Raw genomic sequence first — 16,361 nt, 5'->3', positions numbered from 1 at the left:
ATTCTAACGTCCCTGTGGCTCATGTGGGTAATCAGTTTCCACCTGTGTCCCCTTGTTCTCTACCACCCGTGTTAAACAGTTTATCCGTATCTACCTTGTCAATTCCCCACACGTGTGTGCGTATGCAGGTGTTGCTGCCGTGTTTGTGTTACTCTTCGGGGCTGAGAACAGGTGTGGAGTCGCACGTGTGTGTATATATCCAGCCGCAGGACAGGGCCCCAGGCAGTCCTCTCTCAGTCGCGGGTGAGTACGCGTCTCTGCGCTCCCTCTTCCACCTATTATTTGCTGATGATGCCTTCCTGTAGGCCTCTATCAGGGATGTATACACAGACAGGGCTACCTCATTTCTCCGTGTTTACACTCGGTTCACTTAAATCGTTAACTATGTATAAGACGTTAACTATGTATAAGACTAAATAATACTTGGAGGCTGCTCAAAGTTTGTCACAGCTTTAAACCATAAGGAACATTGCTTCTTTTAGACCTTCAGATGTTGGGAGGTCGTCAGGTGTTGGGAGAGCTTCGGGTGTTGGGAGGTCGTCAGGTGTTGGGAGAGCTTCGGGTGTTGGGAGGTCGTCAGGTGTTGGGAGAGCTTCGGGTGTTGGGAGGGCCTCAGAGTGCTGTTGATGACTGCTGGAGTGTGTTGGTCTTAACTACTGAACTGACAATTTACTGGTTTGTAATCTCTCACAACATTGCCCCAGTTCTATCTCTGGGGGTGACGCCCCTCCCCCCCCTTCCCCCATTAGTCGGGGACGGGGAGCTTACTTGTCACTGACTACGGTGGGGGTGAGCTCTAGCTCTGCATGCCCTGCCTCCTCGCCGTTTGATCCTAGCGCGCTAATTGTCTCTCTCAACATTAAAGTTGTCATCATATTTGTCATAAAGTTGTTGAAGGAATTGGCTTCAACAACAACTTCCTTCTGGGCACTCCACTAGACGACCTCCCATAAGGGGAGCGTGACCATCCTTACACTCAATTACGTGTCCACCGATGTCCCCTTGTCCTACCGTATTTTAATTTAAATAGCCTTCCTTTGTCCACATTGTCTATCCTTCTCAGGATCTTGTATACAATGACTATGTCCCCCCCCCCCCTTTTCTTCACTTGTCTAAGGTTGTGAAGGAGAGTTCCCTCAATCTTACCTCATAGGAAAGTCTCAAATGTTGGTACTAATCTAGTTACAAACCTCTGATTTATGTGCGGGTTTCATACCGGTGCTGCAGACTCAAGCTGGGCCACACACAGGGCATTGTATATGGTCAATATATATGTAATAAAGCCATTATTAAAGCTTTAATATATGTATTAAATGTATTACATCTTTAATATGCATTAAAGTTTTAATATGTATTAAAGCTTTTAATATGTATTAAAGCTTAAATACATATTAAGGCTTTAATATGTATTAAAGCTATAAAATATGTACTTAGTATGTAAAATAAGTATTAAGAATGTGTTAAATATGTAAAGCTTTATATGTATTAAAGCCTTGTTTAGATTCTTAAATGATGATCTTGTGTTTGGTATCTTTACTTATGGTTCGGATGATGTGGTGTCGAGGTGCTCCTGTGAGGGTTGTCACAAGGCCGGCTCTGTTGACCACCATAGTTACTGGGTAACACAATCTCCCCGCTGCTTCCTTCAGCACCCTTGGCGGTATCTGGGGTCTGGCCCTAGTGTTTCTGCTATAATCCTCCAGGTGGATATTTACCTTCTTCATTAACTGGAATTCTGTGTTAGGAGTTCCATCTCCTTCGCTGACTTCCCGTCCATCTCGGCCTCCCAGTGAACATCGAGCAGGTAAGCCCGAACCTTCTAGTAGTCTCACGCTGTTTACCTTGTTGTGGAGTGGAGTCGAACCCCATGACGCAGTGGTCACCGACTCCTAGTGACACCTTATGTCTCAAGCTCTCTGCATCTTCATTGTGGATCAACGTCAGGTTCTTTCTCTTGTTGATGCCTTGATATGTTGCTTCGTGAAGTATATATTTTGTCCAGTAATCTCGGTTATCGTGGTCCATCTCCGTGGTGAGGCACCTGTGATGATAACGTCTGTGTGGGGGGGGGGGGACGTGGTGAGGCACCTGTGATGATAACGTCTGTGTGGGGGGGGGGGGAACGTGGTGAGGCACCTGTGATGATAACGTCTGTGTGGGGGGGGGGGGAACGTGGTGAGGCACCTGTGATGATAACGTCTGTGTGGGGGGGGGGGGAACGTGGTGAGGCACCTGTGATGATAACGTCTGTGTGGGGGGGGGGGAACGTGGTGAGGCACCTGTGATGATAACGTCTGTGTGGGGGGGGGGGAACGTGGTGAGGCACCTGTGATGATAACGTCTGTGTGGGGGGGACGTGGTGAGGCACCTGTGATGATAACGTCTGTGTGGGGGGGGAACGTGGTGAGGCACCTGTGATGATAACGTCTGTGTGGGGGGGGGGGGAACGTGGTGAGGCACCTGTGATGATAACGTCTGTGTGGGGGGGGGGGAACGTGGTGAGGCACCTGTGATGATAACGTCTGTGTGGGGGGGGGGGGAACGTGGTGAGGCACCTGTGATGATAACGTCTGTGTGGGGGGGGGGGAACGTGGTGAGGCACCTGTGATGATAACGTCTGTGTGGGGGGGGGGGGAACGTGGTGAGGCACCTGTGATGATAACGTCTGTGTGGGGGGGGGGGAACGTGGTGAGGCACCTGTGATGATAACGTCTGTGTGGGGGGGGGGGAACGTGGTGAGGCACCTGTGATGATAACGTCTGTGTGGGTGGGGGGGAACGTGGTGAGGCACCTGTGATGATAACGTCTGTGTGGGTGGGGGGGAACGTGGTGAGGCACCTGTGATGATAACGTCTGTGTGGGGGGGGGGGAACGTGGTGAGGCACCTGTGATGATAACGTCTGTGTGGGGGGGGGAACGTGGTGAGGCACCTGTGATGATAACGTCTGTGTGTGGGGGGGGGGGAACGTGGTGAGGCACCTGTGATGATAACGTCTGTGTGTGGGGGGGGGGGGGGGGAACGTGGTGAGGCACCTGTGATGATAACGTCTGTGTGGGGGGGGGAACGTGGTGAGGCACCTGTGATGATAACGTCTGTGTGTGGGGGGGGGAACGTGGTGAGGCACCTGTGATGATAACGTCTGTGTGGGGGGGGGAACGTGGTGAGGCACCTGTGATGATAACGTCTGTGTGTGGGGGGGGGAGTGCATGGAGGCGCTTTAGATATTTCCTCCTCAGAAATGTGGGCTAATCAAGTTTTAATTTTATATTATTGTGAAGGTTAATAGTAATGTTAATGTATTTGTTTTACTGTTGATCTGCTGTGTGTTTCCGAGCACGAGCAGTCCTCTTGATACCGTTCGTGTTGTGTGTGTGTACTGGTGTTTATACAACCTGTCCTCTCACAAATAATGTTCCTTTTCGCTCGTATGCGTTACATAAGGCCAAAAAATTTCGTACTACTAAATGGAAGCGAATAGCGAAAGTGACGTACTGTCCCATTTTCTGTTTTGGGTCCTCTGCTTTACTTTACACTTTAACTTTAAACTGGCCGTTTTCTTGACGTTGTGAAACCTTAGGAGGACGGGCTGGATAATAACTATAATGTGAGCGTGTGAAGAGACCGAGAGTCTCCGGTTATCACTGGTTATGAAGCAGTCAGTGCTTGTACTGGAATCACTTGTCCTAAATGGCATTGGTGGTTGTGTTCATTACACAGCGTGCGCCGGGCGTGTCTAGATCTTGTATGGACCTGACAAGGAGCGTGCGTGCAGCGTGCGGACATTGCTCATCAATCATTTTAACATTAACACACGAATATGCAATTGAAAATGTTATCGTGCGTCTCCGTGAGGAGGTTGTCCGGTGTGAGTGAAGTGTTGCTGCTTTGTCAGCTGGCGAGGCTCTCTCATAATTGAAGTGTGGTTTAACACGCATCTTATGGCAAGGCGAATATGACAAAATATATACAAGTGCCGCATTGTTAGTAAGCCAACCCGTTTACAGTGAACTCGAAGTAGGCAACCACTGAATACTTAAGAGAGTCTTTAGTGATAGCAGCCTAGTACGGTAGTTACGGTCCAACGAGCACACAGTTCTTATGTGAGGATTGTTAAGACAGTAATTGGAAGTTATGATACATTGCCTTAGTACTCGAGACAGGAATTATTTCTTGAACCAGGTGCTTAGTTATCGAGGCTGTGTGTGTGTGTGTGTGTGTGTGTGTGTGTGTGTGTGTGTGTGTGTGTGTGTGTGTGTGTGTGGCGGAGAGCAGCGGGCCACCTGCCCTCCCCTGCCTTCACAACCCGTCCTCCTGATAGCACGACGCATTTTGACGTACACTCTACCTAAGGCCAAAATATGATTTACAAAACATGGTAGCGGCTCGCGAAATGGACGTGATGTCCCGTTTTCTGTTCGTGGGTGTTCTGGTTGGTTAGGATAGGGCACTTTAGCACAACGGTTTAGTGACGCTGAGAACGCCCAGGAGGACGGGCTGGTCTTCGGACAGTTTTAAGGCTGACACTGATTGTTTACGTCCAAGACTGTATTATACAATGATGTGTATCTTCCTTTCGTGATGGCGTGCTTAATGTCTAATAATAATAATAATTATAGCAGCATATTAACATCAAAATAAATAAGAAAATGTTCCTCGCTTCTTCTGTTTATACATGTCAATAAATATGTATTATGTATCAAACGTTGCGATCACGTGTCTCCATGGTATGTATTATGTATCAAACGTTGCGATCACGTGTCTCCATGGTATGTATTATGTATCAAACGTTGCGATCACGTGTCTCCATGGTATGTATTATGTATCAAACGTTCCTGTTACACATGTTTCCACAAAAGTCATGCAACCCTCAAATCACACATTTCGAAGATAAATATATATATCGTAACTTCTGGAAATTGGCCCGTTGTCTCGGGATACCACAACGGACAGCAAATTGTGTACTAAAACGATAACACCAGCCCAAGCCTAAGCCAGGCCAGGCCAGGCCGAGCCCTAGCCTAAGCCAGGCCAGGCCGAGCCCTAGCCTAAGCCAGGCCGAGCCCTAGCCTAAGCCAGGCCGTTCTGGCCTATCAGCCACACATAGAAAACGTGAATGTGAGCCGCCATGGTTTACAGTAGACTTTTATTTGTCCGTTCGGGATTTTGACGTCAAAATGCGGTATACTGTGGGAGAGGACGTGTTGCAGCAGCGTTGTATTGACGGGTGTGTGAAGGGTACACACCAGCGGTGATGGGCGAAGCCCCGGCCCCGGCCCCGGCCCCGGCCGGCCTGCCCGCTAGTAAGTATGGCGCTGCAGGAATTCACAGGTTCTGCACCTCTCGGGTCATTACTTGGAACCTTGTGCCTGTGTGTGTGGGAGGGGCGGGTAGGAGAGCGAGATTTTATAGGTAGGTGGAAGGGATTCATAGGTATATATGGATGGGGTGTTGGTGTTCAATAGTACCGGGGGGGGGGGGGGGGGGTGTTAAACATCTAGTTGCCTTTTAATATGAAACACGTCAGTCGCAGCGGGACTTTGTTTAGTGTACAGGGCTGCCTCTGTAACCCTTCCCACCATCGCCCACGGGATGGAGATGGGAGGGAGGGAATTATCAGGGGGAAACGCCATGCCATTATGACTATAGCACTTGGAATGGATCAGGATATGGATTTGGGATGGTACGGAGGAACAGGATGGGGGATGGGGTGCATAATTAGTAACTAATAATAATAATAATAATAATAATAATAATGCCTTGCGCCAAGTGAAGGGTTTAAGGCCACAATGTAAGACACGGAACACACATTTCAGATGAGGATGATGACTGGTGTGATGGTGGCGGTGTGCGGCTGCCTGCCCTTCCTCCTCCTCCTCACTCCGGCTACAAGTCAGTTGTCTCAGGTTAATGGTGTCAGTTGACAGCGCCTCTTGCTGCTCCTCTTGACACGTCCACCTCTTGTTGCTACATATATGCATGTGTGGGAAGTGTGCTTCTGTCCGCTCCGTCAGCCTATACCTCCTCATGAGTCACGTCCAGTCTCACACCCGAGTACTTACCTCACAATCTGTTTCCCCATGAATGAGGTCTTCTATGTTCAGAACTATTACATAACAACTTTAGATCTCGTATGAATGATTTTGTCTTAAATTTTTTTAATATCAAAATTGTATTTATAATCCAGTATCTATTCAGTGCTGTGGAACTTTACATGTCTTTTCGTTTATAATTATCCATGATAATTTATTGTTATAAAATAGGTTTTATTCATAATGGTCCTGGGGGAAAGTTGGTTTGTTTCATGTACACTCGGCAGTGTTGCTGACGCCAGGTCTGGACGAGTCGCCCGCAGTGGACTTGGTCGACGTGGCCAGCAGTGTTGTCAACGCTGTGCTGAGAGCTTCCTCGAGTTCGGAATGCAGCGTCATCCTGTTGCTTGATCCACACTCCACACCCTCCACACTCTCTAAGGTGATCCACACTCCACACCCTCCACACTCTCTAAGGTGATCCACACTCCACACCCTCCAAGGTGATCCACACTCCACACCCTCCACACTCTCTAAGGTGATCAACACTCCACACCCTCCACACTCTCTAAGGTGATCCACACTCCACACCCTCCACACTCTCTAAGGTGATCAACACTCCACACCCTCCACACTCTCTAAGGTGATCCACACTCCACACCCTCCACACACTCTAAGGTGATCCACACTCCACACCCTCCACACTCTCTAAGGTGATCCACACTCCACACCCTCCACACTCTCTAAGGTGATCCACACTCCACACCCTCCACACTCTCTAAGGTGATCCACACTCCACACCCTCCACACACTCTAAGGTGATCCACACTCCACACCCTCCACACACTCTAAGGTGATCCACACTCCACACCCTCCACACACTCTAAGGTGATCCACACTCCACACCCTCCACACCCTCCAAGGTGATCAACACTCCACACCCTCCAAGGTGATCCACTCTCCACACTCTCCAAGGTGATCCACACTCCACACTCTCCAAGGTGATCCACACTCCACACTCTCTAAGGTGATCCACACTCCACACCCTCCACACTCTCTAAGGTGATGCACACTCCACACTCTCTAAGGTGATCCACACACTCCAAGATGATCCACACCCTCCAAGGTGATCCACACTCTCCATGGTGATCCACGGGCGCGAGGATTAATAATGCCACAACAATGCGTTATTAACGAGCCAGCCAGCAAGTATACCTCAGCCGTGAACAAGGCTTCAGGACTGAAGTACAGTGTGTATACACAGAAGCGGGTGTATACTCCGTGCGTAAATTCTTGGTATAAAACCTGAATAAAGTCATTTGTCCACAGCTCACTGATGTCTAATGCTTAGATATGTTAATGGACCGTGCCCCTTTTATTCAGTAATAATATAATCAGGGGTTCTGGGAGTTCTTCTACTTCCCCAAGCCCGGCCCGAGGCCAGACTTGAACTCTCACAAGTCAAGCCTGGCCTCGGGCCGGGCTTGGGGAGTAGAAGAACTCCCAGAACCCCATCAAGTAGGTATCAAGCAGGTATTCACGTTGTCTGGGACTATTTTGAGATGATTTCGGGGCTTAGCGTCCCCGCGCTAGAGGAACTGAACCTCTGAACCCATTTAGCCAAGCTAGTTATAGCTTGATGGCTCGGCACAGATATATTAACGAGACATCTTAGAAGTAAAACCATGTTTGATAGGTATATTATTTTAAAGAGAAACCTGCATGTATGTAAGGAGGCATTTATAATCTCTAGTCCAAGCCGTTAGCTGAGTGAGTGGTGGGCGTCCACAGGTGGTGCGAGAGGTGGAGGCACCAGCTGGTGTGGCAGTGTTCCAGCTGGAGGATGAGGACACCAACAACACTCACCTGGTCCAGATGGTGGAGAATATGCGCAGAGTAAGTTCTTTGTGTCTATATTGTTTATATCAGTCATCTGATGCACATTATTATTGCCAGGATCTCTGGAGTATCTCTCATTCCTCCCCGTCCTCGACCACCCTGCCCTCTCCCTCTTCTATCAACCTTGTTATCTGGAGATGATTTCAGGGCTTACCGTCCCCGCGGCCCGGTCCTCGATCAGGCCTCCTTTTTGTTACACACCCCCAGGAAGCAGCCCGTAGCAGCTGTCTAACTCCCAGGTACCTATTTACTGCTAGATGAACAGAGGCATTAGAGTAAAAGAAACTTTGCCCATTTGTTTGCGCCTCCACCGGGGATCGAACCCGGAACCTTAGGACAACGAACCCCGAGCGCTGTCCACTCAGCTGTCAGGCCCCTTTCATAATTTCACAGATAAAACAGTACATCAAAACTTGTACACAAGCATCTCTGTGTATAAGAATGCTAAACAGCATTAATCTAGGGACAGGCATCTATGTTGTAATATACATGACGAACCTTCATACACGTGCTGCTTCCTGGCAAGCTTGGCTATCAAACTCTGGCGTGGTGTCAGCAAGGCGGACAGCCCGCCCGCTACCACCACCCATACTATTGTATTCCAGAGTTGTAGAGCTCTTGCCTCACCTCTCCATCATGTTGACTCAGGTGCGTCAGGTAACGTGGTGCCTGACGGTGGTGGTGGCCAGTAACCAACCAGCGTTCATAGCAGAGTTTGCCGAGCTGTCAGTTGCTGGTCGGCTGTTGGTGTGGAGGACGAGGCTGGTGGTTGTGACCCGCCTGGCTCGCTCCCAGCTCCACGGCCTCATCACCAACCACTGGACCTTCACCATGATGAACTCCATGATCCTCAACCTGGAGAGGCTCCATCCACCCAGGTAGGTACCTCACGTCCACCTTCTCTACCCTCTACTCTCCTGGCTCAAATCATCGAGGCACTGGAGCAGGAAACTGGCTGCTTCCGAGTCTCTAGTTTGCCTAATGAGTTCCTCACCCACCTCCTTTAAGAACTTCAGTGCACATTTACCCCAGGGCACGAACCTGTAACAACGTTCTAGGTCCCTGTAATTATTAGCTTTGCGGGCACTGTGAGGTAAGCAGGTATCAGCCAATATAGACACACGTGTAGTCCCACACGACCTGTTTACCTTCCCTCCATGGCTGCAGGGTGACGCCATCTGGGCGTTTGTGACTATTATCAGGTCTGCACAACTGAGATTCCCTTTGTGCTGGACACTCAGCTGTAGCCAAACTTCTCTTGATGATGTCATTGACTGCTTCATGTCTGCCAATGTTTCCCGGTGACTTACGACAGATGAGACCATGGCTGCCGTATTGGTCTGCCGACGCATAGCCACAGATGCACTTTATTTACACCACATTCATTTAGTTATATACACCAATGCCGAGATAGGTGTGGCAAGGCACAGGGCAACACCAATACTTAGGTCCCGATGTTCCAGGTGCGTGCCCAAGACAGAATTGGGGATAGCCAACAGCAAGTCACCAGCATGGAGAGCTTGCACATCTAGGAAGCGTGCTTTGTCTTTCCCAGAAGCTGCCTCCAGCATTGCTGTGGCAAAGTTCTCTACTATGGGGTTATCCCACGTGGCCTGTTTGCAATCGTTTGGAAAAGTTGGTCGCTGTTGAAAGTTGGCAAGAATGTCCCACTGGCCGACTCCTTCAGTGAATTTAGGAATCATGAATCTCCTATATTGTCTTGATTGTAAGTGTTTGTGATGTCTATTTGTCATGGGGGAGAATCAGCCGTCATTAGTGTTGTTAATGTTGGTTATGTGAAATTTCTTTCTACATATTGTAATAACTTGTCCAGCATTTTATATCAGCAAAGAATCAAGCACTATTGCGAGGACCCATTGCCTCTGAGAAGCAAATAGAGACCATTCAGATAAAAATTTGTCGTTTGTTTCTGATTTCTTGAGTATTTTTCTTCTCCTTCCATCCGTATTTGATTGTGAACTTTATTGTGCACGATTATACAGTGTGTGGCATTATTATGTATATGACATAACTATTAGAAGTGAAATGAACAAGCTCACCAAGTGGATACATTGATAGATGCGGACGCTGCTAACACATTAGTGATGCTTACTTTCTTGTATTAATTGAAAATGTAATAAAAAGTTTTTTCTCTGTTTTAAGATAATCTCTCGACAATCAAGAACAATTTTTACAGTACATAATGATACTGGGTGATGACGCTGGCTGGTAGTAACTCTTCCAGCCATTCTATACGAAACTTAGTGACGTCCACTGATTGGGCAGCCCATTGTTATGTCGATTTTTTTTTTATTAAACTGAAGCCCGAAGCTGAGGTCATTGTAGTGTGTATTCAGGTCGATGAAATCATTACGCTAAGGGTCGATGTTGAAAGAATGGGGTTTTCTTTCAGTATAGTCTCGAGGCTTACTCAGTGGTAAGCTTGGTACACTGAGTGATATAACGACCACACACACGCCACCGTCTTGTCCTAACCTAACCCAAGATTATAGATGAAGGTGGTGTCTATTGGTTTTTGTATAGGCCCTAGAATGGCAGATGTAGGCGGGTGTCGCTGAAATATGATGCTGAAGTTGTGTGTCGGTGTCACACTGCTTCAGTATCTTACTGGCTTCTGTGCAGACATCGTCCGTGTGTGTGCATCTGTGGCGTCAGGTGTGGGCGCGGCGGGGAAGGTCAGGCTGCTGTAAGGGTTACCGTGATGATCCTTATAATTCGTCGGGAAGAGAAACGAACGTGTGATCCACATGGCGTTTATTGACAACAGACTCAGACCAATTGATGGATGATAACATCACCGGGTTATAGGTGCCATGATTTACTATTTACAATGCTTATCAATCAAGATAAGTCTGCTCGAAACATTATGCACCTAAGTAGTACTTAATCCTACAATATACATTAATCTTCGTGTTACGGGTTCTCTATATCACGGGTTCTCTATATCCCGTGCTACTTGGAAATTTTGTTCAGAGTTGCTGAACCTAAAACAACCACCACCACCTTAATCCTAACATTGTTGCTCAACAATTGTTGTAGCCACTGCCATGTTCTCATTTCTGGCAATTACTGTATGTCCATATCTGTGGTGAACGTAGCAGCGTTCACCCTGGCTGTGACGCAACATTTAGGTCTAACAAAACGCCAGACAGGATGCCTTCAACATAGCACACGATAGCGAGCGTCGCCATACATGTAGTCACAAGTAATGGGTTGCAGGTTGTGGGGTTCTCTGACCATAACAAACCAACCGGTCTCCTCTTAAAAATAACGTCACTTTTCGTTAACAAACAGTGCTGGTTCTCTCCTTGTGGGTTCATTGTTCCCAGTTTAATCTCCCTTCGTTTAAATATCTCATAATTAGTCATTTTGATCATATCTTTTAAATTGGTTCTACCATTTCTTGTGGAATGTGTATTAGATTTGTTTGCCATCATTTTGCAAGGTTGGTATGATGCTCTCCTGGATGGGAGAAGTATATCTTTTAACCAGCACTGTCCCTTCCAGTGGGGTGGAGACCCCATCTATACTCACCTAGTTGTGCTTGTGGAGATTGAGCTTTGGTTCTTTGGTCCCGCCTCTCGACTGCCAATCGCCTGGTATGTGTAGTTACTGGATAAGAGCTACGTCGTGGTGTCCCATCTTCCCAGTACTCTTTGTGTGTACTAGCCTATTTGTGCCTGCAGGATCAAGCTCTAGCTCTTGGATCCCACTTTTCTAGCCACTGGTAGACCAATGCAATGACTCTTGATCTATTTCCCTATCATATCTCCTTTTAAAGATATCAGTAGAGTTTGGCTTTACATCCATCTCATTTAGGTAAATTACATTTTTGGTACTGTTTTTATGCTAAAAGAAAACTTTCGAACATCTCTACAACTCGTCTCAATCTGAAGCTTCAATTCATGCCCTCTTGTTCTACTGGTATTCATTGTGAACATTCCCTATTTTAACACCCGGTCAATCCCCTCAAGTATTTTATACTTCTGTATCATGTCACCTCTCTCTCCTCGTCGTCAGGTAGAGATCTTTGTCTCTTCACACCTTATCCCTCGCAATTCTTGGAAGAGTCTCGTTTTAAATTTGTGCACCTTTTCGAGTTTGTTTTTTAATGTATGTGTGTACTCGCCTGGTTATGCTTGCTTTCCCCGCAAGCATAACCAGGCGAGTTCTGGCTCTTTGGTCCCGCCTCTCAACTGTCAATCAACTGGTGTACAGATTCCTGAGCCTACTGGGCTCTATCATATCTACATTTGAAACTGTGTATGGAGTCAGCCTCCACCACATCACTGCCTAATATATTCCATCTGTTAACTACTGACACTGAAAAAGTTCATTATAACGTCCCTGTGGCTCATTTGGGTAATCAGTTTCCACCTGTGTCCCCTTGTTCGTGTACCACCCGTGTTAAACAGTTTATCCTTATCTACCCTGTCATTTCATTACCTGTTCCTTCACTGTTGATTTTCTCCAGATGTGGCTGTGCAGCAATTTAGGTTGTGTATTTGCCTTGCTTTATGTCGTTTTCATATTGCCCTTCTGCCTTTCTTCTCACCCTGACGTATTCATTCCTGGCACTCTGGTATCCTCTGCTCTCAAGTGTCCTGTTATTTCTATAGTTTCTCTACGCCCTTTTACTTAGTTGCTTCAAGAGCTTACATCTCTGATTAAACCATGAGTTTCTCATCTGCATTTCATTTGTTTCTTTTTCGACCGGGATGAACTTCTCTGATGCCTCCTTACACTTCTGCGTGATGTGTTCCATCATGTTTTGGGCCGTCTTTTCCCAGAGTTCTGTTCCCGTTTTATATCTGTTAGTAATTTTCTTATTTCCACGTAGTTTCCTTTACGGAATACCAGCCTTTTGTTTTCAGGTCCCTTCCTTGAGTTCATTAGTCCTTCTTCGACCAGATACTAAAGATACTCAAACTTATCAGTACACTGTGATTGCTCATTCCTACTGGGGCCTTGAAACCAATTTCCCTTTGTCGAAGTCATTCAGAATGAAGACCAGGTCGAGTCTCACTGGTTCGTTGTTTCCCCCCATTCTTGTGGGTTCCCTGACATGCTGGCTTAAAAAGTTTTTTGTTGCCATCTCCATTAGTTTAGCTCTCCATGTTTCCTCTCCTACATGCAGTTCCTTGTTCTCCCAGTCTATCCTTCTGTGATTGAAGTCCCCCCATGATGAGTAGATGGGATCGACTTTTACAGGCAGTAGAGGCTGCCCTCTCGATTATATTGTTACCTGCCATGTTGTTTCTGTCATACTCTTGCCTGGGTCTTCTGTCGTGTGTGTGTATGTGTATTCAGTTGTTGTGCTTGCAGGGGTTGAGCTCTGGCTCTTTGGTCCCACCTCTCAACCGTCGACTGATGTACAGATTCCTGAGCCCACTGGGCTCTATCATATCTACATTTGAAACTGTGTATGGAGTCAGCCTCCACCACATCATTGCCTAATGCATTCCACCTGTTAACTACTGACACTGAAAAAGTTTTTTCTGACGTCTTTCTAACGTGTGTGTGAATATGTATGTATATATATGTGTGTGTGTATCCAATATCAATACCATGTATCCCACCACTCTATATGTATACAGGTAACTGCATTATTATATTTATATTGGAATTCCTATGTCATGTACAACATGTACAACACTTGTACATGTGCCTCCAATAAATTTGTTATTACATGCTATATTCATTATTTACTCCACAATAAATACGGCATTAAGATTATTGCAAATTTTATCCTTCCTCGACACACGTTTGGTGACTTCAACAATCAGATCTTAAAATCTCTTGATGTTTACAATCCTACCCGTCTAATATATCACCAGTCCTATCTTGTAGAAAATTTTCCCTTTCCACTGCATAATGCAAGTCGAGTGAAAACATCAAATATAGGGAAAAAAATCAAACTATATACTGTATGTTTGTATGGTCTAACAGTATGATTTTGCACCAGGTTCGGCGTATTCACTCATCTTCCATACCACCAGAACAAGACGGTGGTGGTCAGACTGGCCACATGGACCCAAGCTGCTCAGCTTACCTACACAACCCATCTCCAGTTCTTCCCTGACAAATACTCCAAGTAAGCTTCATATACACATTACAAACTAATATATATAACGTAAATATGAATTGGAAAAACTTGGTGATCCACCATTGATGGAAAGATATATGTGAAATCAGTTTTACCCAATTTGCATGTGCACTCGTGTCATGAAATAAATGACTAAATCACCTTACACTGTAAGATGGTTGATAATACTGTATATACCCCTTAAGATCTTACTGAGACCCTTGCAGAGATAAGAGGTTTAGGTAATTAAACAATTTTTCTGCTTCATTTGTCTTTCTACATTCTACTTTGTCTTGAAGATTTGAGTTGTACATGACTCATAATTTTCCTTTGCAGTTTTTATGGTGGGCGGGTGACTGTAACTGCTCTTCCTTTCCCTCCATACTGGATTGAAGAGGATGGCAACAAAAGCAGCAGCACCCAGTACTATGGAACTGATTACCTCATGCTCGAGACCATAGCAAAAACACTCAATTTCACCATCGTTATCATCAACACCACTGATTGGGATGAGGTAAGGGCTAAACTAGCCATGCATTGTAGAACAGTCTGCCATCTCCTTTATAATTACAGGCGAGCCTGCCTTCGATCCTGAACTACATGATATTGTAGTAGTGACATGCCTGCTCTGTTTTCCTGAACCCCATGATTGTTACAACAAGGAATTTCAATCTTTCTCTCTCTCTTTTTTCTCCCTCACTCTCCATAATTCACCCTCCTTGAGTGTAAGAGGGTGGCCTCACCTTCCATTAGTCAAACAATTCTTAATAGAAAAATTCCTCTTTAGAATGCTGTTTTGCATCAAATATCAAGTGAAAGGTAGTTAACATGTTGGAGTTGTATGTCTTTGCCCATAAGATCACTCTGGGATAAGACTTGTCAAACAGCATTAATTAAAAGATTCTTATAAAATTCCCGAGTGTGATGTTTTCAACGGGGGTCGCAGACTACGAGTCATCCACTGTAGTTTTAAACCAACTAAAACCCACCACCTGATATCAGCTGGTGCAGTTTTGGGTGTACATATACCTTGTGTATGGAGATAGAATTGAGTGCCTGGAGCTGGTCTGTGGATCCTCATGAGGCCGGGTAGAGGCAGAGTCTCCTGCTGGTGAGAGGCAGTGGTTCATAAGGTAACGTGTGATATATCTGATGTATTGGCCATGTCTAAATTACTTACCATTTGCCAGTGTAGGATAGGATGCAGCCGAGTGACTTTTGGTAAAATCATAATTTTGACTTAAAATCCTGTTAACTTTCCATCTTTGAGCGTCATTAATTTTCCCTCCTTTGCCGTCTTCGTGTCATCAAGGCTGTTGAACCTCCTTGTGTGAACCTCCCAAATTCTCCAGTATAAAATTGTTTAACATAACAGTCAGTAACTGATTACATCAAAAGAAGGAATCGCTGGGTAGTAATTAAAGTCACGGTAAACTTTAGGGCACGGTGGTTTACCTTATGAACCACTGGCAATTCCCCAATTAGTAATTTTCAATACCCTTGTAGTAACTAATGTGTAATGGAGTGGTGGCGGTCGGTGTTTCTCCTTTGAAATGAGATTAAGCATTTCATTGAATGTACCATTGGTACTGTGCAAGATTAGCAGTACAGTACCAGGTTACACTCAACTGTAAATATTGTTTAGACTGCATAAAGAAATATATTTAAGAGCACCAATGTGTAAACTTTATGGTATCAGGCAGGGGATTACAATGGTAGCAGGTGTTACATGATGGTAATGTCATGCCTGCCTGTTTTCCTGAACCCCTTGATGGTAAGGGCCTCTTATGCCAGTGAGTGACTTTCCCCTGGATGTAACTTACAACATTAAGAATGGAAAATGTTGAGATAAGCAGGTGATGCTACACTGATGGGAGAGACAGGTGACATTAAGTGAAAGTGTGTCCTTCAGGTTAAGCAGCCAGTGGTGGTGGTTCAGTGGTAGAGATGGTGTGGGGAGCTCTTGCACTCCAATGAGGATCAATGTCCCTGCAACCTAGTCTCTGACCACGCCTCCTCAGTGGTCGTGTCAACCAGGCTGTTGATGCAGCTGTTCACAGCCTGATGTATGAATCATGGCCCTGTTCATCAGGTATACTTTAGAGAAGTTTATCAAGTTTCTTTTGACCACCGTGAGAGGTCGGCAAGTCATTCCTCTTATGTTTAATGGGAGAATGTTGAAAGTTTTGGATCAAGAGGCAGCTTTGATTTAAGTTTTGTCTAAACTAGTATAGTATAATCCAGAGCATAACTATACCCCTACCGACTAGCCATAAGAATCTAACTGGTTCACATATACAGTATCTAGTTAAACGAGAGATCCACC

The 16,361-nt window shown here is 45.9% G+C and overlaps 1 protein-coding gene across 5 annotated transcripts in view; it reads left to right on the top strand.

Annotated features, from left to right (window-relative positions):
- Positions 1-16,361, top strand: part of LOC123745356 (ionotropic receptor 21a) — a 57,632-nt gene that overhangs the window by 34,640 nt on the left and 6,631 nt on the right. For 3 of the 5 annotated variants that reach the window (XM_069300802.1, XM_069300803.1, XM_069300805.1), the window contains 6 exons: positions 5,815-5,890; positions 6,318-6,472; positions 7,822-7,926; positions 8,578-8,807; positions 13,916-14,044; positions 14,372-14,549. In XM_069300802.1, coding sequence (XP_069156903.1) covers positions 5,815-5,890; positions 6,318-6,472; positions 7,822-7,926; positions 8,578-8,807; positions 13,916-14,044; positions 14,372-14,549 — 873 coding nt within the window. The remainder of the gene's footprint in view (positions 1-5,814; positions 5,891-6,317; positions 6,473-7,821; positions 7,927-8,577; positions 8,808-13,915; positions 14,045-14,371; positions 14,550-16,361) is intronic. The other 2 variants (XM_069300804.1, XM_069300806.1) reach the window with 1 other exon arrangement.

This window comes from Procambarus clarkii, chromosome 44, assembly GCF_040958095.1.
Source record: "Procambarus clarkii isolate CNS0578487 chromosome 44, FALCON_Pclarkii_2.0, whole genome shotgun sequence".
Classification (NCBI taxonomy): domain Eukaryota; kingdom Metazoa; phylum Arthropoda; class Malacostraca; order Decapoda; family Cambaridae; genus Procambarus; species Procambarus clarkii.
Note: the sequence above shows the minus strand (reverse complement) of the source record. Positions and strands in the feature narration are given on the sequence as shown.